This window comes from Columba livia, chromosome 1 (assembly GCF_036013475.1).
Source record: "Columba livia isolate bColLiv1 breed racing homer chromosome 1, bColLiv1.pat.W.v2, whole genome shotgun sequence".
Classification (NCBI taxonomy): Eukaryota; Metazoa; Chordata; class Aves; order Columbiformes; family Columbidae; genus Columba; species Columba livia.
The window spans coordinates 84,101,995-84,129,096 of record NC_088602.1 but is presented as its reverse complement, the minus strand read 5'-3'; the positions used below and the strand labels follow the sequence as shown (position 1 = coordinate 84,129,096).

The 27,102-nt window shown below is 37.1% G+C and overlaps 1 protein-coding gene across 3 annotated transcripts in view; it reads right to left on the bottom strand.

Moving 5' to 3' along the window:
• Window positions 1-836: 836 nt before the first annotated feature.
• Window positions 837-27,102, bottom strand: part of CADM2 (cell adhesion molecule 2) — a 682,250-nt gene continuing 655,984 nt past the window's right edge. For all 3 annotated transcript variants that reach the window (XM_065064679.1, XM_065064687.1, XM_065064698.1), the window contains 2 exons: window positions 7,714-7,839; window positions 837-6,171 (listed from right to left, as the gene is read on the bottom strand). In XM_065064679.1, the coding sequence (XP_064920751.1) occupies window positions 6,053-6,171; window positions 7,714-7,839 (245 nt within the window). In that variant the 3' untranslated portion in view covers window positions 837-6,052. The remainder of the gene's footprint in view (window positions 6,172-7,713; window positions 7,840-27,102) is intronic.

Sequence of the window (27,102 nt, the reverse complement as noted above, 5' to 3'; positions counted from 1 at the left end):
TGTGAGTACAGTAAACACTACTGAAGAAAATGAACACAGCAGCAAAGTGATTCCTAGATGCTGGAAGAATTCTCTTAATGGCTGCTGGAAGCGCACAAAGCCTGGAGCATCCTGAGGATGTGGAGTGATACAGAAGTGTGCTGTTAAACCATGTTTGTACCCTTATTTCCTCCTGAGTTAAAACTAGTGCAGAGTGCTGGGTTAGACTCATCAATAGCAAGAAGGAACTGTGCTAGCTTCTGTTAATGCCAAGTAGACAACTCCCATTTGCTTTAGAGGTACTAGGTCCACTCTGAAAAAACATGTAGGAAGTCCTGCTCTCAATAAGAGTTTCTGCTGTGCTCTGGTGACATCAAAGGCTGCTCTATTAATTTAATTTTCTCATACTGTTTGCAATACTTCTTCCCTGTCCCCCATGCAATGAGTGTTTTTAATGTAAACATGCCCAGGCAATATTATGTTTAAACACATAACAGACATGTCAAAATATCTCAACAATATTGGTATTGCATATTTAATTCGAAAGCTTGCATGTGCTTTAAAAGTTTCTCTTCAAACCTGCGTGCCTTACTGGAAAGAACTGTGTTGCAGTTGGATTGTACATCATTACCTAGTGCTGACTAAACATTGACGTGTTATAGAAGTTTATTTTTACGCTGTTTGGGGTGAATCCCCAGCCAGTGTAAATTGGCCTACATTTAAGGCAACAGAGTGAAGTTGATTTATACCATCTGAGGCTGTGTCTTTGTGCCCTGTTAAAAGCTCAAACTGTCCCAAAATGAATGAATAACAGGGCCAGAATTATGGACCCAGGATTTTTTTTTTTTCCTAACAGAAAAAAAAAAAAAAAAAAAAAAAAAAACCAAAACCAACAACAGTGATTTTATTTCAAGACTACATCAAAGTTGCAATAGTATTAAAAATGTATACAAATATCTCATAGCTCGTCTTTAGACTAAGAGGTAGATGTCATATTCTAGGAACAGTATAAGGTGAAATGATGCTAATGGCAGTTGCTAAATACATCTATTTGCTTGTTACATAGGACACAAAGGACGGTTATAGCACTGGTAACCACAACAAGGTTTACAATATTCTTTTCTTCTTTTGATATTCTATGTTATCTGTCTTTCAGTGCATTCCTTCTGGAAGGGTATGATGCATAAGTGGTGAGAAGTAAAAAAATCAGTAATACAAAACCTCACATTTACAAAATGTTAGCTTTATCATTATGATTCATCATTAAAGGCATCCTCTGTACTTTGATGGAAGCATTTTGTACTTACAATTTAAGATTACCTGGCATTATTGAGTGAGTAGCGGAAATTCCAGGTGAGGTGATTCAGCAAAATAGGGGTCAGAAAAATTCATCTCTCTCTCTTTCTTTCTCTCTTGTTTGTGCTAAAAATACCAGGGCATATGGCAGCATATTTCAGCATCTTAACATACTAGGCTCCCTTGAGGATGGAAAAAAAGAGGAAACTTGTGCTGTTGAGCCAGAAATAGATTGTACAACAGTGTTGCCAGACATGCAGAGTGCTAGCAGAAAAGCCATTAGCAAAGTCAGTGTCTTACTTTGCCTAAAGGTGTTTCAGTGATCTTTAATGGGCCTCAAAGAAATGGAAAGCACAGCTATTGAGAATGAGGAGTCATATAAGCATTTCTATAAATTAGTCATTGTAAGCAGAGGAATTACACATATTGCATTAGGGTATCCACTGTTTGGATATGTACCTTCCAGGTTTTCCTTGTGACTTGTAGGGGTCACCCCCCTGCTTGAAATAATCAAAATGCATATTGTAATTACACGGTTTTCGAATATCCATACACAGCAAGTACAAGATACTTACATGTAAGTACACTGTATTTACCTATATTTTTGCATAGTTTTTAGTGTGTACTTTGTGCCACTTAATAAAAAGCATTACTTGTTTTTTTTTGTTTGTTTGTTTGTTTGTTTGTTTTTTCTCTATTAGACAGCTTATTCAATTAAAGTTGAAGTAGCTGGATTTTTGGTATGTTCATCACATATATATTACCAGTTCCTAGGAGTGTAGAGATTAGACACTTGGAGGAGTCTGGGTAAGCGGTGGGGGAAGCTGCAGTGTGAACATGAAGTTTTAAATCGCCTCCTTAATTAAGAAATGCAATATCAGATTCATGGTGCTAATTTAATAAACTTACCTTTAATTTGAATGGAATTGTAAAGGTAAGAACTCCATTTTCCTTTTGGTAACACTTTACAATAAGTGGCACTAAATTACACTATAACTGTTATGTTACAGGGAATTACATGTAACTACACTGTAACTGTTGAAATAGCTACTGTACATGTGCGTACATGGTAACTTCAGTGCTGTTACAATCATGAATTACATAATTACAGATGATTCTGTCCTTTCTTTTCATTGAAATAGTTATATATATATATATATCATACTGCAATGATGTTAACACAAGATGTTAACTTTCATGTCTTATTTAGAAAAAATTGGTCTTCTTCATGTTTTCCTTTATAGATGGAGTCTCAGTGCAAGACAAACCACCCTTAAGTAACGTGGAAACTTTTTAAAGTGTTCTAGATTAAATTCTGAGCCTCAAGTTAAACATAGGTTCCTTAAATTGTTTCTTGGTTTGTCAGATGACCCTAAAAGAGTGCGACGATGCACCTCTTTCTTGTTCAAATCATGAGAATGTTCTCGAAGCACTAAAAAAAAATCTACATCAGAAAGTTTAAAAATAATCAGCAATCGACACTGTAAACAGTACACTGGCAGAAAACTAGCTACCTGGTCTCAAGAAAACTGCTCTGCAAGTGTGTGTAGGAAGGGATGTCACATACATTTTAGAGAGGGTAGTTCCCATTCAGAGTCTCCACTTTTCACATTCGCTGGATACCTCACACCATAATAAAAGCGGTGTTTCAGAATGGGATCTTGGACAAAGGGAACAGATGACTGGCTTTGAGCCTGCTGAATGTTGTTAGTGTTGAGACATGGTTCTGCATACAAAGAAAAGGGATGCCTCTTTACACCTAGTGTAGTAATTTAAACCAGTGAAAACCAGACAGGCTTGCAAGGTGCTATCCAGGTAGAATACTTGGTGTGGGGTTTTTCACACCTGCTTTGCACAGATGCAAGGGACATCACGAGGTGCAAGATAATGGAAGATCAACTGCATTAAAAGCAAGCACATGTGAGACATTTTAATTGAAAACCAATGAAATAACCTATTTTAACAGTACATTGTTTTTGGTGTTGTTTGTTTGTGTGTTTTTTGTTTTTTTTTTTTTTTTTTTCCCCTTCCCTCTTTTTACAAAGTTTAAATGCTGTTTCTTTGCCACTGGAGAAAATGGTTTGAAATGGTTACCTCAAGGGCAATCTCACTTTTGAAGGCCCTACCTGACCTTGGTTGGGTAATGGTTCCAGTAACAACCCTACTATTCAAGCAAGCTTGAGTTAGGAAGAATGAAAAAAGGCATAAACACCATACTGGTGGGGAATTCCACTTGAGCAAATAAGGCCCTCATCCAGGGAAGCACTTATTTTTAAGCATATGAATAGTGCCTTACAGTCCAATGGAACTTCTCTGATGCCTAAAGCTCAGCATGTGCTTAAATGCTTAGTTGAACTGGGCTCCAGGTCCTGAAATAAAACTGTGCCATATGTGATACTGTACTGTAGGTAATGTAACTTACTGTTGTGACATGAACCCATATTTTTGGTATTAAACTGAATGACTTCCTTTGCCAGCCTTTTACATGTGTATGTTTTGAAAGACATGAATATCTTGTAAACCTATACTAGTTTTCAATGTGTCTAGTAGCACCTACCTGGTTCTCTCAAACTACCATATTATATTAACATATTATTGCATTTTTCCACAGATGGGTATGGAGAGAACTGTAAAAACAAGCATGCAATCACATCAATGCAGACTTATTTCTTTAAAATGTCATACTGTATATGATTTATTATGTTAACACTCAACCACATCATATTATTTATGCCTGTATACTTCGAAAAAAAGTGCTGCTTTGATTGACGACACCCTTTTTTCTTAGAAACGAACAAGATAAATGTTTCAACAAAAACAATTAAAATACTCTAATATCGTCCTTAAAAGGTTTATACTCTTCTGATAAATAATCTGACAGAGCACCTTTTATCTTCCATTTTACTGTACTACATGATGTCATTTTTCCAAAGTCTCCCTTCCCCACACAAAAATAAAATCCCAGGAGAAAGTTCTTTACAGCAGACCATCATGCTTTTAGGCTTCACAAGCACAGCTACCAGGGAGAAATACTCTTTTGTCAAAGGTGCAAAACTTAGGAGCAAGACAAGCTCCATCTAGACTTGCGTTCTCCAGTGTACAATCGTTTCCAAGAGCTGTTACAGCAACCTTTCTCTTTCATTGGAAGAGGAAGTAAGCCAATGGGCTTAGAGTGTTTTGTTGTCATATTTAAGAGCATGTGATTTTTCAGCTGTCAATTACACAAAAAAATTCAGAAATAATCCAAACAGAGACTTTCACTGTGGAGCTAAAAGCATGGCAGGAATTCTCTATCATTCACGGTGACATAAGTTTGTACCTCACAAAATGCATAGACAGGAATTTAATATAAAGAATTAGTCCATTTACTGTATACACAAAACATATATCTTTTGTTTTAACACTTCTATTTTTTCTTTTTTTTTCTTTTTTTTTCCTTTTTTTTCCTTTTTTTTTTTTTTTTTTTTTTTTATTTTTTTTGGCAAACCAACATAGAGAAGCAGCTCTGGAACTGCCAAACGAAAAATTGAGAATTTTAGCAACTCAATAGTATTTTTTAAGGATAGTAATCAAATGTGGTTGTAATTTAAAACCTGAGGCTGTGCACTGGTTGTTAGCTTAAAACTATCTTTCCATATAACATTGTGCTTCCATTGTATAACAAAGAAAAAATTAACAAGAACTAGAAAAGTTTGCTGCTGAACAGTGCTAGGACATACAGACAAAAACCCACTAATACATGTTATCTACTCAGAATACTGATTTGAGTCATATCTAAAGGGATATAATGGACATTAGAAAATGCTTGCTTGTGACTGACTTAGCTACTGCCAAAAAAGTTAAATATGTATCAAATAATGTTTAATTGAATTTATTATATGCGCTATATACAGATACTAAAACGTCTTGCAGTTGTGCCCCATGAACACTTCAAATTTGAGTAGGCAGGTGAGGTCATGTGAAGCAAATAAATTATAAAAAACAGAAGTTACACAGAAAGTTCTCTAATCTCAGTGATCCCAAAAAGCAGTAAAAGGGCAGGTCAAATTTGTTTCAAATGAAGTACTGTTATCTAACTTTGCAGAATTTGTATAGCTGTTCAGCATATTTTTACCACTGAAACATGGCACTGTTGTCAAGGTACCATTTTAAACATAACAAAACAAAGCAAAATAGAACAAAAAATTCAGTAGACTGATATTTTCTTTCCATCAAATCCAAGCATGCAAGAAACTATACCAAAAATATTTCGGTTTGTGTTTCCTAGGGCATATGTTTCAAAAACAAGTTGTTGTTTTGAATTATAGATAGACATGTATATTCTTTGTAAACCTCTAATCTTAGACTTAACGTTTTATGTAAGTAAGCTAGGTCCCTACCTAATAGTATTTGTTATGAATTTTGTTTTATGACACACTAGTAGGGACATGATAAAAGAAAACGGAAAAAGAAGAAAGCTGCATAACATTTAAAAATGTAGAAAACTTGGATTAAGATGATGATTAACATTGTTAAGGCTGTATATTCAAGCACTGTATGTTAAGAGAGCAGTGGATATGAATTTTAGGCAATAAGAAATGTCCTGCTTTACGCATGATACTGTAATTATAGAATGATGATGTCAACAGCTGATTGTTGGCATAAACTGGCTACTTATAGCAGGTGTGAGAGTTAATAAAGATAGCAGAAGATGGCAGAAAGGAATTCTGAGAAATTATAGCCAGTTTTCCCCAGCAGTCAGCCTGATAAGTAAAACTCCAAGATTCTAGCTCTGCATCTAAATGAAATACTCTTTTTTTTCCTCTGCATTGACTTGGCTGCCTTCTGCATTGATAATGGCTGTGTCGGCATCAGGTGCATCTTCGGCTCCTTTTGCTTCATTTGTTAAATATGTTCCTATAGGAATCAGTAAAACAGAAAAAAAAAAGAAAAGAAGAAATATTAGGTTTTTGGCTTTACACTGCATTGTTTCATGAATGGATAAGTATTTTTACACAATTTTAGTCTACGTGATAGAGGTATGCCCAGCTTTCTACTTTGACTAAGAAATACTTATAGTATTAATACTGACAACGCACATACATAAATTCAAATATATCTCAAATAAATTAAGGAAATATTTTAACAAAAATCCACTTTATCTACCTGCATTAATATGCAATACATTTTGCAATTATAGAACAAATGATAAAATCTCGGTTATTTCATGGAACAACTACCCATAAAAAACAAACTACCTTTGAAGACTTAGATACTAATAAATGCTTATTCTTTATAAAAAAAGGCCATTGATTATTTTTATATTTCTATTTGTTCTTGATAGTACCTACACTTTAATTTTACAGAACGGTATTATAGTAATTTCCAAGAATTACAAAATTGAGGTAGTTTTATTAACTGAACCCACTCACATTCTACTGTAACAGATATCTTTATGCTCAGGATATGAATAAAAAGAATTTTGTAAAATAGTCAGCTTCGCATTTGTGAAAAGCATTATTTATGTGGGCCTGAGATGCGTTACTGTTCACTCAGGAAAATAAAACAAAAGAGACACACTTTCACTGGTTCATTAAAAAAAAAAAATCTTGTTTTTCCCTGCAGAGTCCAATCAAATTAAAAATATGTTTTTATCAGCTTATGTTTGCTGGCAATATAGTTATCCTATCTACAATGAGATTTAATGAGTTAATATCAACACTAATCCTCTCTTCACTTTTTTTTTTGGAGGGGGAAGGGAGTGTTTTAACAATAGTTCTACAAGTCATTCAGAAGTTGAATCTCAAGAAATTACTTTGGAATTAACTAGGTCAAAATAGGATCATAGAGAAGCTTAGTCAGAAGCCAGTGTCAGTCCTTCCCTGTTACGTCTAATGGCAGGGGGGGCTGAGAAGGAAGGGAGTAGAATTGTGAAGGTGAAATCTCTGAATAAAGTAAAGCTTGGCCCAGGAATTAACCTCTCATTCCAGTGGGATCATTAGCAAAAGAGTCACTGATCTGAAAACTCACCACCAGCGTCTGATATTTTTTCAATACATACTTAAGGTATTAGCACAATTTATTAAAATGAAAAATCTTGTTCTCTCTCTATGTTTATATATATTCTGGTGAACTGATGTACTAGATAAAACTATGAGATCATGTAACCAAATGTCTAGAGCCAAGGGCCAAAACCAAGGGGGAATCTTGCCTCTTAGTCTCTCTAAATCACTGACTTATGATACGACCTTGGGCATGTAACTAGATGTCCTGTGCCTTAGTCGGTCCACTGGAAAACTGGGTAAAATTTACAGGGACTTCACTTGCAATTGGGCTGTGAACTGAGCTTTCTAGTCAAAATCATTTAGCAAATGGGGGAAGGCAAAAGGGAACAGCCATCCCAGCTGAAATTATGCCTTGCTTTCAAAAGGGACTGAGCTTCCACTAAATCGGTCCTACCTTTATGTCTTGCCAGGTATCGACCAAGGAGAATTATAGAACATAGCGTTACAAAGACAACTACAGCCACTATTCCTCCTATAAGGGCATGGTCAGGTCCGGTCTGTCCAGCCAAAGCATTTGGATCTAAAGGGAGAAACAAAAAGCAAAAGTGGTCCTACACAGACAAAAAATTTGACAGAAAAATTCACAATACCAAGTTTTATATTGATCATCACGAAAATAGGGCATTTCCCTCTTTAATATTCAGCATGGTTATTCCCACTTTTACTACCAGTATCTTATCAACAACATAGTGCTGCTTGTATTCCCAGATTATTAAAGCCCTGAAGACATCACAGTTATGAAAAATATTACCTTATTCTTCTTTGGCAGAGGTTATTAAATGGGAAAGGTTTCTTGTTTTGTCCTCGTCATTTTACAACTAAAAACCTGGCCATAGCTATTCATAGAAGGAAAAACAAGGAACTGAGAATTGGGGATCAGATAGCATCAGCAGAATAGTGTCTGCATAATACATAATTTATAGAACTGATTCTCAGTGGGGATCCCTTATATACTCTCTTCCTCTCACTCCTATCCTATTGCACCAGAAATAAAAAGGGAGATAAAGTGCAGCCATGCCAAGTTCCTCTGCACATGGCTGAGCCTGCATGAATTTGGTCAGATAAAGGTATCGGGCAAGCTGAAAGATCGTCATTCAGTCTCAAGCATCATTTTGTGAATTTACCATGAATACTCGATTAATGTCCAAGATGAGCAACCTGTAATAGATATAACAATGTATTATCAGGTTCATTATACTAACTCTGTGCAGAACAGTAGGAATAATGCCAGGTTCAAGCTTTCTGTGCTGGTCATTTTTCTGTTCTGCTGCCTGGTGTTTCACAAAAATAACAGAGAGGCAATGAAGGAAAATGGCACTACTTAGGGGTGAGTAATTCTTTGGAGCTTTTGAACAATGAACCAGCAACCTGTGACTGTTGACTCATCTGATATATGCAAAAGAAAGTAAAAATTCAAACTGAGAATCATGGTAAGATTTCTATTTTTATGAAAATGCCTCTGCTACAAAGTAATAGTAATTCCCTCAAGGTGCTATTAGCATGTACTGTGTGTTGCAATCAATCTACTCTCACTGGTTCAAGGGCATTTCCCTCCCTGTTTATAATCTACAAATAGTTTGCAAACAACTTCTTTGTTTTGAAAAAGGGAAAGGCAGGAAAAATATTTACACTGAAAACAAGGCAAGTCTGTAAACATGACAAGAAGGTGCTCTGATAATGCTGAGGAGGTATGATTCCATACCATAATTACATTCTGCTGACCAGGATCATTGTATAATGGTAAGATATATAGATATACCTTCATCTACACAAGTGTACACAAATATAATATTATATAGATGAAAGAAAAGAATTGTGCTTTCCCTTCCTTTTGTAAATTGTCGGGCATACCGAAACTACACTTTCATGTTTGCTGGAGTACAGGGCACTATGGCCACTGTTACAGATGCAGTTCTGCTCTTAACAGTCACTGAACTCATCAGGCATGGCTTTGTCACTCATTGCTGGCTTGCTTAGCTCCCACATCTTTCTCCTATGGCTGCTAAGAGGACTTTGGAGAAGTTGACCATAGCACTTCTGTGATGACAAAGAGTAGTTATTTGACTCAAAAAACCTAGAAACACCTTATAAAGTCAGCTGTGGCCGCCTCTTCCTTCATCTTCATGAACCTCCCAGCACAACACTGGTGGCACAACACTGAGTACGGAGATTCAGTCCAAGGGGACATTGCCTCCGTTTTGGTGATTAAAAATGACCCTGAGTTCTGTGTGCCAGCAGCTTGCGGCAGAATGCAAACCCCCCTCCCTCCTTCAGTATGGTACATCTCTCTCTTTCTCTGCTACTTGAGGCTAACAGCTTCTTTTGTTTGGCCCAGAGCACCCTGGCTCCTGGGCCATTAGGAGAAGGGAGTGCCGAGTCGCTGGGCACCTGCGGCCAGTGTAAGGCTTCAGGGGCACCCACAGCCAGTGTGGGGGGTGCAGAGAAGCTTCTAGAGTGCCTACAGTCAGATGTGATCAGACAAAAACAGGACTCTCGTCGAGACTTTGCCCATTGTGTGGGTCTCTCGGAGCATGAGCAAGATGCTGCCGCCGAGAGCCCCCCTCCCCGGGATGGGGACTCTGCTTGCCTCGCCGCCACGGATGTGAATAAAACTTCTCGCAGGACTGCGAGTATATTTATACTTTTCGTGCACATATGCACATATAACTTTCCACGCTCCATATAAGCGCGTGTAAAATTAATCCTCGCAGAATCGTGGGTGTATTTTCCTTCCGTGCACATATGCACGTGTAACTTTCCGTGCACATTTGCACGCATACTTTAAATTATTTCCTCGCACAATGGCGAGTGTATTTTCCTTCCGTGCACACTTGCACGCGTAACTTTCCATGCCCAATACGAGCACGTGTATAAACTATTTCCTCGCACAATCACGAGTGGCCGCCGAGAGCCCCTCACACAATCGCGAGTGTATTTTCCTCCCGTGCTTCCACATAAGCACGTGTAGGATTCCGTGCACACTTGCACGTGTAAGTAAATTAACTCTCGCAGGATTGCGGGTGTATTATAAATTTACCCTCGCAGAATCGCGAGTGTACACTTCCTCTTACTCACTACGAGTGCGTGTATCTCTTTAAAAATAATCCTGCACCGTGTTTAGGCAAGTGTGTATTCCTCCGGGACTCAGGGACAGCTCCGGCATTGTTTTGGGTGAAGCCACGTGCATGCACACTGTGGACCACCTGTTGTATTAGTTGCTGCCTCTTAATAATTTTCCTCAACTGATATCCGAACCTTTATTTAAGTCACTTTTGGAGTGCTAAAACCCTGTTTCTCACCGGTTTAATAAAAGTTGTTTTGGATTCTGTTGTCCCTTAAATTAACCTCGGGGTGCCTCCGTGACACAGCCTTGCAGGGAAAAGCAAGACAGCTGAAATCTTGCCTTTTTGAAGCAAGACCTTGGAGTGTGCAGCCATCCTTTCCCATGCCTTGCGGGGACTCTGTCTTCCACAGTGAGTAAGGAGGAGGTGACTGTTCACTTGAGAAAATGGAAGGTGACAGGTTGCTGCAGGATTGTCAGCCTGCTTGAGCCATCTAACAAATTCCTCCTGCTGTGGTGCCTGTAGCAAAGTTGTGATAAACCTCCTCCCTCCAGCAAAAGGCACCACCCATTCAGGAACGGAGGAGCAGCAATGTCCCCAAATGCTGCATGTGACCTGCAGGAGATGCTCTTCCCCAACAATGGTCCAGGAGCAGCATAATCATGTTTTCCCGCTAAAAGCTAACTCCTGCTAGCATACTAGAAGTAAAATTAAAGAATAAAAGGAGATATTTTAAGGGATAATATACATCCTGATGCAGAGTATAATCCAGAAAAGGCTGGCACAGCACTTTATAGAGGCACTTTCTAAAAAGCTGGTTGCAGTCTACAGCCTTGGCTCAATACCCAGATTTACAATATATCTCCTCTGTGAGCTTTAATAAACATTATGATTAAAAATCCTCACAATACACTGTGTTTTTATCCTCAGGTGGTTTCCTATACATGGCTACTCACTTCTCTTCTGGCGTACCTGATATGACTACATGAAACGGCTTAAAGCCAACATATATGTAAAGTTCTCCCTAATGTGAATTAATGAGATTCTATGCCTGCTATAGGTCGAAGTTTTGAACTTTAAAATTAATTTAGATATTCATATGAATGAAAAGTTAGTATTGTATTTCTGCTATAATCTCTTAACCTTGATATCAAAGTCAAATTATAATGGTAAGTATTGCTAGACAAGTTTGCCCATGAACAAACCTGTCGATGACCTATTACCATTATATTTCCACTGAATAACTTATTTGTTAAAAAGAAAAAAGGAAAGAAAGGAGAGGAAGGAAGAGGTGGAAGGGAAGGAAATAAAGAGATCCTCTAAAATGTCCAATATTTTACTGTGAAACAAGAATTCTTTAATCTCAAAATGAAAATCTGTACAACATAAACAATATTCTGAACAGGAAGTGTACTTCATAGAAATGTTCTACTCATAGGAAAATAATGTTAGCATTAAATACACTCTACATTAAGCATACAGAGTATTGTATTATACTTTTGCCTTTCATTAAATGATGTAAGCCCCATGAGTGAATTATAGATATGGGGCTATCTATCATCGTATAAATAATTATTGGGTCAAAGTCTGCCTGGACAGTATCTGAATGATAGAAATACAGGGGATTGGAAACTATGCCATTTTGTCATTTAGGTATTTATGCAGTAAACATGTATAATTACTCAAGCATTCTGGGCACTTGTACTAGCAACTCCCATTGAAGTTTCTGACAGTGTTAAACATGTATTTAAGAGCTGACCACCCCACATTTTGCTTTCCAAAAAATAGAACAGTATTCAGATTATTTTTAGATTCCCATCATAAGCTTCATGAGCTTTACCAGGCAAATCCTACCCTGCCACACATAACTTCAGTAAATGAAATCTTAAGTATTCAACTATGCAATAAACACTACATCTTCTTCAAATAGCAGTTGTTTTTTTTTGTTTATTTCATCCTTTGGTGAGACTAAGGAAATCTTAAAATCTTACAGCAAGACAATGACACAAAATCTCATAATTCTTTTTTGCTTGTTTTTTGTCCTAAATTTAGAAAGCCTCCTCAAAATACCGATTGCTGATGCTGTGAAGTTACAACCATTTTTAATTTCTGGGATTTGCCTGTTACTGTTTATTCACAAACCTCCAGAAATTACATACTTAAAATGACTAAGAAAAAAATTTATCAGTCATTAAGAAATGAAATGCATCATATAAATCTTAGACCTATTAAATAAGGAGATATGTGCTTTTTATGACCTGCTGTCAAAGTTTCAGTGTAGAATATTTTTATATGAATTCACACATTAGTTAAGCAGATAAATTTTGGAACAGTTTTTCATGCTTTTGCATAAAATATATGTTAATTATCCATCTAATTTCATTTTCTCCCTGCATAAGTTTCCTTTTTATCTATGCATAGCTAACTTGACTGAGCAGGCTGCAGGAAAGGGTCAGATAACCCTTCCCTAAGCAAAGGGAGAACAAACACATTTGTGAATGCTGAAATGACATATTTGGGGGAGCATATGCTCAAGCAGTTCCATTTATTGAAGAACTTTATTAATGTGTTTTTGTCTCAGGTGCTGAAGTTTTAAAAAATCACTCTGAGTGTGAGATACACCTATGTTGGAGACATGAAAAACAGTAATTTGTTTTGACCATTTCTACTAAAAGAAAAACTGAAATTAAAGGTCCTAATTTGCTGTGAAGCTTAAATAGCATTCACAAAATGAAGACATATTAAGCAGATGTATTATTCATAAATTATTGTTCCTTAGGGCTGGAAAAAGAACAGGGATGTCCCATTTCTCAGGCAAGTACTGAAACCATCAGCCTACAGTCACTTTTACTGATTTCATGAATAATCAACCGCTGAGGCAAAGTAGAAGGGCTCCAGCACGGGATCCTGGGGCATGGCTCCATGTTTCAATTTATGTGACAGAAAAATCTCTCCAAGTGACTTTGGCCTCTTTCCCCATATTCAATGACTTGTTATCATTCCCAGTATAACTTGCCAATGGTTCACACTTCTGCAAAAGCGATTGTTTGAAGGGCCTGGCTCAAAATCAGATCAGCAAAGCAAAGTACATTTTAGGGTGGGGAAATCCAAAAAGCATAAAAATTAAATAAATAGCTCTGTCATATTTGAAGTCGAACTGCTGCAGATGAGGGCAGGGTAAAAATGAGTAGTGGAAACCAGTGAACATTCCTGGAGAAAATCTAGCAAGGAACCACAAATCATGAGACATCTAAACTTGCACTACTTCTAAGTGCCTCAACCAGAGGAAAGCCAACTGCAAAAACTGTGTAAAGCAAGTAGCTTTGAGTTTGTGAAGTCCACCAGAGAATGCAAGTTAAATTAGAAATGTCATCCACTGAAACTTCTCTGTATTTCAGGTTAATTTCCTAAGCAGAGATAACTCGTGTAATCATGCTTTTTCACTCCGTCCAAATTACTTAAGAACCACGGACGCATTATGACAAGTTTTAAGAAACAGTAAAGATCTCAAGATTATAGTTTTCCTATAATCTGAGGGGACAGGTTGCTGCAGGAACTTATTAGATATCAGAGAACCTACAGGAAAGACATCTTCAGAAAAACCCTAACAGAGACAAAAGTTTCAGTCAAAATCTGTGCCCAGGAATAATTTCTTCATTAGTGGTTTCTCTCCATTGTGAGTACTTTGGTGTCCAATACTGCACAGATCTTGTTAGAAGCTTTTCACCTGGTTAGATGGCAATTATAAAATCTGAGCCCTTCCCAAGTCACCTTTTCCCCCTTCCCCCCATAACCACTTGCAGCTTCTCTTCCTTCTTGTCTCAGTTTAAAAAGGCAGTCAACCATGAGGCACAATCTCATTGGGAACCAGAGAAGATTTCTTTCTGCAGTTTGTGGAAGAAGCTTGGTTTTAAAAATGTATTTACGTTAATACCATTCGCCAGCTTTAGCCATAGGGTTCATATAATTTTTAACTGTTCCACAAATGTAAGCTTTGGAAAAAAAAAAAAAAAACAAGCATTAAACCCCAAAACAAAAACTCCACAAACAAACAAAACCAAACCCACAATTATTTGTCTAACAGCAGTAGGAAAAAAAAGACTAAAATAGGAATTTACTCACAATATGGATAGGAGGTAGGACTGAAGTGATAGCTGACAAGGTATTTCCTTTAGGAAAAGTGGCAGTAGTGCTGTCTGTGATAAATGCCAGTAAGTAGAATTTACCCATTTTAGCACCTTAATTTGGGCACCCAAGAGTTCAATTTCCCTTTGCCTGGCCTGGAGTGCTGAAACAGGTACTTTTAACCTTGTTTTGTAATATAGTGCTAAGCACTAAAATACATGTACGTGAAACTTGTGGAAGTATTGTTAAGGGGAAAAGAAAGTTTCTTCACCTTCATTTAAATTGCAAAGAGTAGCTGCCCAAAGGGGATAGTTGTGAAATTCATTGAAAATGTGTTTTGTTATTAACCAGTTCTGAACCTAAAATATGTGACAAGCTTCTTTTTCCTTCAGTGCCTGAAGCAAAGAAGAACAAAACAGTGTACTAATATACTGCATATGTAAACTGCTACTTTTATAGTGGAACATCATCAACCGTAGACTAGACAGGCAGAAAAAACTTGTAAGTCTTCAAAGGAATTGATAGCCCTTTCTTTTCGAGTTACTGCAGTAGCATGTTTGGCCCATTTTGCCTCAAAGTGATTTTTTTTTTTTTCACAGTACTGAATTATATATACATTTCTATTAAGAAGAGCCCACATCCCAGAAGCACAAAACTCTCACACTAATGTTTCGGCAGCTGAACCTACAGCTCCTTTTGAAGAGTTCATGTTGTTCTCATGATTCTCAAACTTCTTTCAAATGTCTTCTGATGTGCATTTGTAAGTAGATGGCCCTTGTCAAAGGTAAATAAAAGCATTACCCGTACCTATTTATTCTGTAAATGTATTATTTGCAATGCTAACAGGAGAGCTGTATACCTACAATGTTAAACAAAAAGTGTAACAGTATTTTTTGGGGTCCTTAGAGCCTTGTTGCAGATTTTGTGCTTTGTGTCATTAACATAGTGGTGAGTTTTTTTAAGTGTTCTTTGTTTTCTTTTTTTTTAATTTATTTTTTCTCCTTAATGCTGCTTTAAAAGCTCCACTTTCCTGAAGGGAACAGTTGTTATCATTAGAGCACATAAAGGACTTTTCGTATTGACAAGATTATATTTTTGTCCATCAATTGCTTCAGACTTTGTCTTAGGAAAAAAGAACTAAAATCCACAAATTTTGTCTTCATCTCATTTTCTGTAGAGGATAATTTAGTTAATTCAAGGCTTGAAGAAGTACTTGCAGTCTGTCCAGCTATAACTTCTAGCTACTAAAACAGTAGGCTGTAGGGAAAGAGACAACTGGCACAGATGACTGTAGAATTTCCCTGGTAAGTTTCTTTCCCTGAGCAAGTTGACTGTGGGCTGCAGGAACACACAGTTGATGCCTTAACTCTGCTTCCAGCATTTAAGTTTTTGTCTTCTTGTGAAGTTCCAGAATGCTCAGTGCCTCCATTGAAGAAATCAAAAGAAAGGAGATGGAAGTTTGGAAACTTCAGCCAATTAGATACTTTTAAAAATATATAAATAAATAAGAGGAAGAACCCATCCCTACCTACAAAATCAAGATGCATGACTTTGTGAGAAAAAACACATTTCATAAGCATCATTTTTCTCCTGTTGACTTTCCATCAATAAATGGATCCCTGCTCTTCTTGGTTTTCTTCATCAGAAAAAGGACAGGCACCAGCTGGAGCAGGTGTGTGTGTGCACACAACTCCTTTCCCTGTCATCAGAAGTTAATTATCTGTACAAATAATGAATGATTCGACAATTAACACAGAGATTGGAGATGCCAATGTATTTTTCTGCTCCCTTCCTTGTAGTACCTTGTAGTTGTGGCTTTTGGTCACTTCTCACAGGCTTTGGTTTTCCAGCGAGAATATGAATGTGATTGTGTGGGAAGGGAGCATGTAGCACATGCTCAGCAGTGTTTTCTGAGTGTGGGCATCTATTGCTGCCCTCCATCACAGTGGCTGGGGCTGGGTATTCAGATGGTCTCTGGCAGTGTTATCTTTCCAGTACCATGAGAAAGCAACACATGACCACCACAGCTACATATCATGAACTATGGTTGTTAAGAGAGTAATTGCTCAAAGGATCATTGCTCAAAGCTTCTAAGACAGTTATTGTGTTAACCTTAAGGAAGTCCCAACAGTTTAAGCCCACTAGAAAGTAGAAAAATGTTTTTGCTGTGACTTTTTTGCTGCTTTGTTTTTATGCTGTTATGCAAACTCCCTCACAAATTGCTTCTCAGAGATAAACATTATCACTGCAGACCTCAAATAATAGATACTACTTCACATAAGCAGTGCAAGAAAGACATGCTTTCAGCTGAGAAAAGGTATGAAATAAATGGAGAGGTTCAGTGAATCATAAAAAAGTTGTTCCCAATGGCATAAGGTAGGGAAGAGAAAGCTTTCTTACCGGTAAAGCAGACCCACAGACATAAAGTTAACCGAGAACATGTATGGTCCTATAAGGATCAGGGAGGCATAAGCAGATTCACAGTTGCACAAGATACATTGTACTGAACATGTTCATGAGAGTTTTAAAACCAAGAAGGGCAGCTTTAATTGAATTGAAGAACAGTTCTAATTAATACTTACTCTGTGGTGGAAGAAAACCTATTGTTCGAATGAATTTTGTATGCTTGTCATACTAATTTTTTCTTACCAAATCAGATTAAAATAATTATAAGCTTATAATGACAAAAAAGAACCCCAGTAAACCAGCCACTTACAGCCAGAATCTGACACCTTATTCATGCTGAAAAGCAATTTAATCTGTCGTGGGACTACTCAGTATGAGTAATTGCAACAGAATTTCCTCTTTGGCAATTAATAGCGTATTTTATCTGTCAATATATCTCCACAAGATTAGCTAGGCATACTTGCGGTTAGGGTAACTGAGCCAAAAGAGGCTGTTGACTGACCCAGCTCATCTCAGAAACAGGGATGTGAGATACATTGGCAGAGACAGTCTGTTGTAATGCACAGAGTAACAGAAGAGTAAATTATTAATAGGAAGGTGAGCATCCCTGCTAATACGTGAGGAATCTTTTATAGCTATTTTAGTTAGGGTATAAAATCTTATGTAAATTCTTTGGGACAATGGTAATATCCATTAGTGAAGTTTCTGTCCAAGCAATAAAACCACCTTCAATTTATTTGAAGTTTTGCCTGTAGTTTAATTGAATACTATCCATTCTTTATGACAACTTTGTACTAATGGAAACAACAATATTTTCCCCATTTAATAATGACATGCTTGATGGAATTCAGTATCTTAACCAAATACTCCTCTGGGAACATTAAGACTTCGTTGTTTTCAAATGTCTTAAAGTTAAATACCACCCAGCTATTAGTGAGACACTCTTAATGTCATTGATCGGTAACGGATTTGCTAAGAATAAGGTTGATCTTTACTTTCCTACAGGCTTTTTGTATTCACAAAAAAAATAAAGCTACATAGTTTTTGGTTAATAGGCCATTTTTTATTTTTTTTTTTAACTTGGCAGCATGCATTCATTTCCAGCAGCACTCATGATCTCTGTTGTCTGCACCACTGGCTGCAATACATCTGGATTCTAACAAGGGGGTCACATCCACACGAGTTTGCAACTGACAGATTAATTTCCTACCTTCTCTTGAGACAGCAATGAGGACTGAACAAATCAGAGGTCCACTGTAATTACTATGTATATTTCAGATTAAATAAATGTGATAAAAGCCTCCATCTGGCTGTTGATCAAATGTGCAGAGGCAGGCTGATTTTCAGTGACATAGTACAATAGGTCTCTTGTAACAGTCCCTAATGTCAGCCTGTAAATTACTTACATTTGGGATTACTTGACTATGGCAGACAGAAATATTACTCACTGTTTAAGGACTGCCTACTGGGAGTATGGGTGACTTAGTCTAATCTTAAAGTTGTTAAGCAAGGCATTAAGAAATGATGGGGCCATGTTTATTTTACTAAATGCTGATGGTGCTCACACTATTTGAAGATGGCAAACCCAATTTAATAGTAGTCTGAGCCTGGTCTGAGAATCTGTAAAAAGTCTAATACTGGGGAAATGAGTGTATGTGGTGTACTGGAACAGTTCTTGAGGAGAACTTTAAAAATCAGAAAAGTCTTGCACAATATGTCAATAGCTTCAAATTATACTCTATCTGCTAGAAAAATGCAGGTCACTCTCAGAACAGAAATTCATGGCCTCTCATTAAAGAAAAATCCCAACCTGCTACCCAAAAATAAACAACAAAAATTTCAAGGGAAAAATAGAAAAGGATGCTGCCATTTCTCCATTTACTTTACACCTCCTCGCAGTAGTGCTTGCAATACGTGGAGAGTCAAAATTTACTACATTACTGGAGGTCTTTTAAAAAACTTATGGTAAGAAAAAAAGGCTGGCAAAAAATATATGGAATTTATTCACAGAGCAACTAATTGTGGTCAGAATGGCTGCTCTTTCTTATGATTTACAGCTCCTTGAGGTTTACAACTCAGAAAGCTACAACAAAATTAACTCAAAATTGAAAATACCAGTGCTTATTTTTTTAAAAACGACAAATCTCTTATCTTAGTCAAACTGTGGATATTCATGGTTTACAATATCACATTTGTACCTATTTTTAAAAATTCATTCTGACCAGAAACTGTACCAGGACACTCTGTAAATCAAGGTACTGCTCAGCAAGGAGATCTTTGGCCCTTTAAATTCATGTTGTAAAGCTCAGCAGAGAGATTTTTGCTCTACAGCTCCTAAGAGGTCAACATCTTTGTACTACAGTAGTTAAAATTGGTTTCCTTCAAGCTATCGGTCTGGAAAAAGTTCTTGGAAGGATTTGTGAGTCTAGGAAATATCTCATGGCATTTTTTGCTCTAGAAATATTCTGCTCATTTTTTACTTGGCCACTTCATCAAGTAACTTTCCCTTCTTTTTCCTATTCAGTTCTTATACTCTTTAAACTGCAGGAAAATTTCCATATAGTCCCTTTGCCCTGAATTGTCTCATCAGATTACATCACTTGGCATCCACTCTTACTTAACTGAAGTGGTTCATTAAATCACATTTCCTCTTAAAAGGCCTCCTAAAACATAGTTCTTTCCTTAGGAAACCATGAACATCAAATGCAGAAGCAAAAAACAGCACTCCAAACAAAGCTGGAATTAACACGACTCTTCCAAATGCCACTGCAGAGCAACTTCATCTCTTTCCTTCTTCCTTCCTAATAAGTCTGTTCCCTTTACATTATAGACACGTAAGGTACATTATGTTCCTCTCTGAAGTATTTTGTGTGCTTAAACTGACTAAAAATAAAGATGCACTTCAAAAATGTGATTCTGATCATTGTGACATTTTGTTGGATGCAGAAGCTTTTGTTAGTCAACAAAATTTTAGTTATGGCTATCCCACTATAACAATATAATTCCCAATATGAAGTGAGTAAATACTATAGTCAGCTGAAAAACAGAGATTTTTACTGGAAGGTTAGGAATATGAAACCAAATGTGGATATTTCAAGTTTTCTAGTATTACAGCCCTTAATTCAGTAAAACAAGTATACAATAAATGGGGCATAAACCAAGATTAAGTGCTTTTCTTGCTTTAAAATCAGAGTGTTAGATGCCAGCTGCAATTTGCAAGACGCTGGCTACCAAAGGAGATGCAGATACACTACAGAAGGAGCTACGATTCCATTAGCTGTGAAAAGCAGCATTTCTAGCCTTCCTTGCCCTCTGGAAAGCTTTAGCAAGCTGCTCCTCCTCTTCTGGAGGTGAGATTCATGAATTCAGAGCCCATTGCGACAGCTTCTCTCTGACACCGGAGTGTCTGGGTCTGGCGCCAGACGCAGCAGCGAGCCTGTGGCGCTGGGCAGCGCATAATCAGAGAGTCCTCCATGCTGGTAGCAGCCTCTCATCAAAGCGCTGCTCTTGTCACCTGGGCCAAGGAGGCAGCATGTGGCCTGTTCCTGCAAAATCTATTTCAGTACTTAAGGTAGAAAGGGTTTTTTTACACCGTGTAGCCTAGTAAAATCCTGAAAACGTATGCTTGTTCTGTCTAGTGATGACTTAGTCTGCTCACAACAACGCTTAAGGCCTAGAGGCTCGTGAGATGTCCCTCCAGGACACCATGCTGGTGACATTCCTTGAAAAAAATGTTAGTTTTTCGAGAGATAAGCATGGAAAATCAGGTTTAAATCCTTACCATGCAACAAATAGCCGTATGCATGCTTTGGCAAAGTGTTTTCTTTACCTGTGTCTCGGTTCCCTTGAAATAAATTGAGACTCATCAACAGTGAATGATCTTTAGTCATAGAATGACTGACAGAACAATGACTGGTTTTGATATACAGCGGTAGTAGGGGTAAGGTGAGTACTTCATCTGTTCTTACAAACAATATTCTACATGATAGTATTTTAAAAATATTTGAAATGGATTTCTGTGTGTTTAATTTTTGCTAAACTTTTGATGGATATAATTTTTGGTTTTTGGATAAAAGGAAACTGTGCATTTATTCCTATGTGTTTGCATAATGAAGAAATTAATAGCTGGATGCCTTTATTTCAGAGACATGAGACTGAACAAGATAATCTTACACAGCTACATTACTGAAAGAAAATCACACCAAATAACTGACGAAGATAAAAATAAACAGAATACATGAATAAGCCAGAAATAGGGTGAATCAACTTCTAGATTATGGAAATCAACAAAGAAGTATTAGAGATGTTGTTAAACATCGTTAAACAGGTCAACATGAATCCGTGGGTTCATAAATAACCTTGAATTTAACAGGCAAAGTTGTTTCATTTTAATAATAGAATCATTGAAGATGTATGCCAGCTGGAAGCCTGGAGAAGAGAAGGCTAAGATGGGATCTTATCGATGCTTAAAAATATCTCAAGGGTGAGTGTCAAGAGGCTGGGACCAGACTCTTTTCAGCAGTGCCCAACAATAGGATGAGGGGCAATGGGCACAGACTGAAGCACAGAAGGTTCCATATGAATATGAATAACTTTGTTACTTTGAGGGTAGAGGAGCACTGGAACAGGCTGCCCAGAGAGGCTGTGGAGTCTCCTTCTCCAAAGACATTTAAAACCCTCCTGGACACATTACTCTGTGATTTGCTCTGGGTGAACCTGCTTTAGTAGGTGGGTTGGACTAGATGATCTACAGACGTCCCTTCCAACCCCAACCACTCTATGATTCTGTGATACAAAAAGGTAGCAGAGAATTAATGTTAGAAAAACGAGCAGCTATATTCTCCTGGCTTCAGATTTCTTTTTCATCCCAGTAATGTCTGCTTTCTCTTAAGTGTTAATAATTTATGCATTACAGTATACTTAGAAATTATGATTAAAACTTCTTTATATTTAGTTACACTAACTTCCTAAAATCTTAGGGGACCATTTAAAGGTTAGTTCCTTTATCTGTATGTTAATCTAATGCAACAATAACAGTTTGGAACTTTAAAATTACATGAAGCAACTAAACCTGCATCCAGCTCTCAAAGTTTCAGTGAACAGTATTACGAGGTTCTGCTACCATTTTGGTGACAACTGAATAACAAAAGCAATCACAACAATCACAATAGAAGACCCATAAAATGTTACTGGTTTAAAATAATATGTACGGGTGCAATTATATCTCTTAATGGCTTTGGAAACTGTTCAAGCACATGAACGTGTTAGATATTTCAATGGACATTTGTGCCTTTCATTGCTGCCATAGCATGCAAGTGGTTAAATCTTCATAGTACTATAAACAGGTATTGTTCCAAAAGATGCCATGGCTCTGCAAATATGAGCCATAACATAATATACTTCACATATGTCAAGCATGACAACCCTTGTGAATTATATGCAAAAATAAAACAGAGCAGCAAAATCATACCCTGCAGAGGTCAGCTAGTTAGCAGCTGCCCACACTCACTGACAGTAAAGGTCAACAAGGTGCTTGGGGGCTGGACCACATAATGTATGAGGACATGCTGAGAGAATTACATTTTTTCAGTCCTAAGAAGAGAGAGTTAAGGAAGGAAACATTATTGCTATCTTCACCTACCACATGGGAAGAAGAGATGATCGAGCCATACTCTTACTAGAAGTGCACAGAGATGAGAGGCAATGAACACAACCCAGAACGTCAGAAGTTAGAAATAGATATTAAGAATTTATTTTTCACCACGAGGATGGAACACTGGAACAAGTTGCCCAGAGATGCTGTGAGTTCTCCATCCTTGGACGTATGTCAGACACACCTGAATGAGGCCCTGAGCAACCTGATGTACGGTGGCCCAGCTCTAAGCTAGGCTTGGACCAGATGATCTCCAGAGGTCCCTTAAAACTTACATTATTCTACAGTTCTAGGATATGGGTCACAAGCCATCAAAATGAAGAATACAAGGAAATAAAATAAAGAGGTTTTCCAGGTTTCTGCATCTAAATATGAACAGAGTTAATAATAAACAATCCTACTATTGCTTTAAGATTTACTGTTCTTTTTGTGTTGTCTTACATTGTTGCCATCACTTTTATATCCATACTGTCAAAAATTCAACAGGCTCTCCAATTACTTTTCTCCTGCCTTCTAGTAATGTCAGGAGTTCACATAAAACTTTAGAAATTATACTGCAGAAAGCAGCTCTGTGTTGGCAGAGGAAAATTCTATGTGATAGAATTTTGTTGTCTTCCTCTAATAATTTGTCTTTTCTTGAAATATTTTTTTCTTTATCTCAAAACTAGGGTCACAGTAGGCATTCTGAAAAAAATATTCCATACCAGATTATTTCAGATAATGTTTTACAAAGCAGTGTACATAATAAAAATGTCAAAGATCAGCAAATTGTTCCAATGGACTTTCCATCAAATTATGTTTACAATTACTGAGAGGTTAGATTTGCAAATAAATGAGCTGACATTTCCACATTCTCTGGCAATTGCAGTATTTTCAGTTTGAGGATTTCACTTTTATGGCCAGCTTGACAAAACCAGTGTAATTCTGTTTTTCTCAGGTATAGCTAGGTTTATTTAAAGCAAGGTCAACTCATTTGAAATCTCTTGTATCTTTTTACTCACTAGAGAAATTGTCATGCAAGTAAAAGTCTGGATGATGTTGTTTCTCTGTAATAGCAGGGAGTAAGAACCAGCAACTACAAAAATTGCTTCTCTGCCTGTCAGACTTGATATTCAATGCACAAAACATTTCACAGATAAAAATATACTGGAGCTTATCTCCATGTAATAGCAGTGAGCAGGCATCTTTCAAAGTACACTGTAGGCCCCAAACACTGCAGGGGCTCTGATGGAACTACCACATGGAAGACCTCATGTAAAAATCCGAAAACTAAATTTATGGTCTGAATCTTCTCCACAAACCTGGGGAGATAAAATCCTGCTGCAAAAATTCTGATCTGAAATTTCTCTGTGGGAAATTCTGTGGGAAAACATTCTGGAGTGCATCAGCCACCTCTCTTTTCTTCCTGGTCCCGTCAATCTCTTCCTTTTTGGTAATTTGACTTCAAGAAGAGGAAAAATTCTCATAAAATCTGCTAATTACGTAGTATCACAGCTACATTTAGGAGTGTGCTTCCACACAGTTTTCTATGTCTCTGGCCTTCCACACCCCTAGCACCATCCTTCTCCATTACTTTTTCATGAAAGAGGTTCATATACTTCCAGCAAAACTGTCACTTAAAACAACTTCCTCAGTGCCACAAGCATTTGCATAGATCCTGTTATTGCCTTGCTATTGTATTGTTACTTCCTGCTATTGCTTTAGAAATTAATTTTTCTTGTCCCAAAAGGAGGTTCCATAAGGCCTTTTGCATTTTTGTTCTATTCAATCTTACTGCACACTCAGGATGAGAACTAAATGCACATTGAAGTATCTTTAATGTATCTTATGTCAAATTTGAGCAACAACATCATGAAGTGTGTTCACAAAAGCATGGCTTAAGCCATTTAAAGGACAGGGAGACAAATGTGTCCCTGCCGAATGCATCTTTGGATGACTAGCATGCTATACTGTCCATGATTAGAGGCAGCACTGTTTTGGCTGAGCTGATCATCTGTGTATCTGCCTGCCCTATGAAGTTGTTTTAAATTCACAGAGTAGGTGTTTCTAGTCCTAAATTGCCTGAGGGCCCAACTGATTTGTCTTACTTGAAGAATGTTAAATACACACTTGAAAACACTGAATCTAAACCAAAATGTACTAGCCACAGACAGTCCTACTCAAGATGCAACATGAAGAGGAGCAGAATCATTGTCTCACTAGGGTTGTGGAGATGAATAGGGAATATTAAAATAAATACAGTTCTGGCATACACGAAAGAGGGTGAAACACCCTGAAAATCATAAAGACATCACCACAACAAAATCACGTGCCCTGGCCATGTCCACCTTTGCACTGTGAGAAAGTAATTAAGTCAAGTCCCCAGAAACCCATAGTCATGTTATCTGAGAGGCAGTGTTTTGTGACGTTAATTTAAGAAATGACCACTTTTGAATGGAACTGGCTTGAAACATAGATAGAGTGAACATAGGAGTTAATGTGCTCAAAGAACAGCTTGAAATGCCTAATTCAGTATTGACCTCCTCTTCTATAGCTGACCAGCTAACATAATTCACTGAGTATTAGATTACCTCTTCTTTGGCTTCATTCTCTGTTGACTAGGTGTCCCTAGAAAGGTAAAGTTATCCTGGCAAATAACTCAGAAGATGGACGCAGTGACATATCTCTTGTCATATTTCCCTTTCATGCATGAGAAAGTGTATGCTGACCAACAATGGCATGATTTGGCCTTGGCCATGATCAAAATGTCACAGCATTCCTAATGAGATATAAACTATTTTTAGCTGGGTAGTTCCTCAACAACACTTTATCTATGAATGAACTGGAACACTGTATTTTGATGCATCATATATTAAGGACACAGTATCACTAACACGATCTGCTGCTTTCTGTAATGATTGGTTTGATTCCTAGCTCTATGTTCAACAGAACACAGATGCTCAATGTCTCCATCTTTCTTTATCTTGCATCTCTTCAGAGCTGCGTAGTTCTGACACAGCAGAACATAATATTTTAAAGCACATTTACATTTAGTTGATAAGGTATATTATTCATTTATGTTCAGGACTATTCAGTTTTAAAAAAATCTATTTTAGCATCTTATTATAAGAATTCATAGTTCATTGACTAATTTTCTATACTGTTACCATTTATATGGGAACATAGAAGAAAATAGCATACGTCAAATCTTGGAAAGTTTTCTTTTGAACACTGCTTTTGTTTAAATAATTTATTTTCTAGTTATTAAAAGAAAATCTGTAGAAGCCAAGAAGTACAGTTAAACATATATCACATTGTCTAGTGTTGCTTAACTTTGTTCTTTGAAACATCTGCTTTTAAGATTTATTTACCTGTCTGGTGACAGTCAGATAAATTACTGCAAGACTTTTTTTTTTTGCCAAAAGAGATGTCTGTCATTTCACAGAGCAGATGCAAAGAAAAGAAGTTGACTTGCCTTTTTCTGGAATATGCTGGAAACAAAAGTTGCTCAAAGAAAACAAATGCTTTGGTTTTCCATTGCGTCCATGAAGAACTACGTCAGCCAACCCTTTAAATACATACAATCATGACTGAGCCCCTCATCAGATGCTTAACCATGAACAGTTTAACACTGTGTATGATTCACGCTTGCTTGACTTCAGTATCTAAGGATGCAGCCTTTCTCCCATCTGAATCAATGCACATTTCAAGCTTTTAAATATTTTAAACAACTGAAAACTACTACTAGGAGTTGTTGGCTGAAAGAGATATTTCTCAGCCAATACGCACTATTTCTGGGACCTTCTTTGTGTGCAGCATGGTCGACAATGTGTTTCTTCTTCATACTAATAATAAAGAAACCATTCTGGAAAGCACAGAACAGGCATTTATCTCATGCACATACCTATGCCGTGGCCTGGCATGTATTTAAACACAGTATCATCAAGAGGATTTATTGAACCAGATTTATAATCTTTAATGAAAGTCTGTCACATTATCTTGGAACAGAGAACAATCTCTAGGAAGCAGGTGCAGCCTGGCTGCAAAGACCAACCCTTGTGCTGGTGCATCTCCCGCAGCAAACCCAAGCAGTAGCATTTCAGAAAGAATAGTATTTATCATTTCAAATTGCATATTTTGGCACAATGCATTTTTATGATCTGGTCATATTTTTAGAGACCAGACAATCTTTATAATCAGCTACTATAGAAATCCTTATTTAAAATGCTGATTTGTGAAGGAAAAAAAAAAAAAAAAGAAAACATATATATATATATAAAATCTGTTCAGTTCATAGACTCTCACACAGAAACGAATACTGATAGAAGTGCTAGAGAAAGTCTCTCCTTTTAACTGCCAGTACTCAGAATCTGACTTGAAATTATTCTACCTCTTCACATGCCAGAAGCAATATGGATGGGATTACTTGAGGAGTAAAATACCACACAGTGCAAGAATTTCAGAGTATTGTCCTTTAAAGAAGCAACCATGTGTATGACATCCATGACACATCGAAAGTACAAGTTCATGGGGTGGCTTAAAGAGAACTAAATGAATG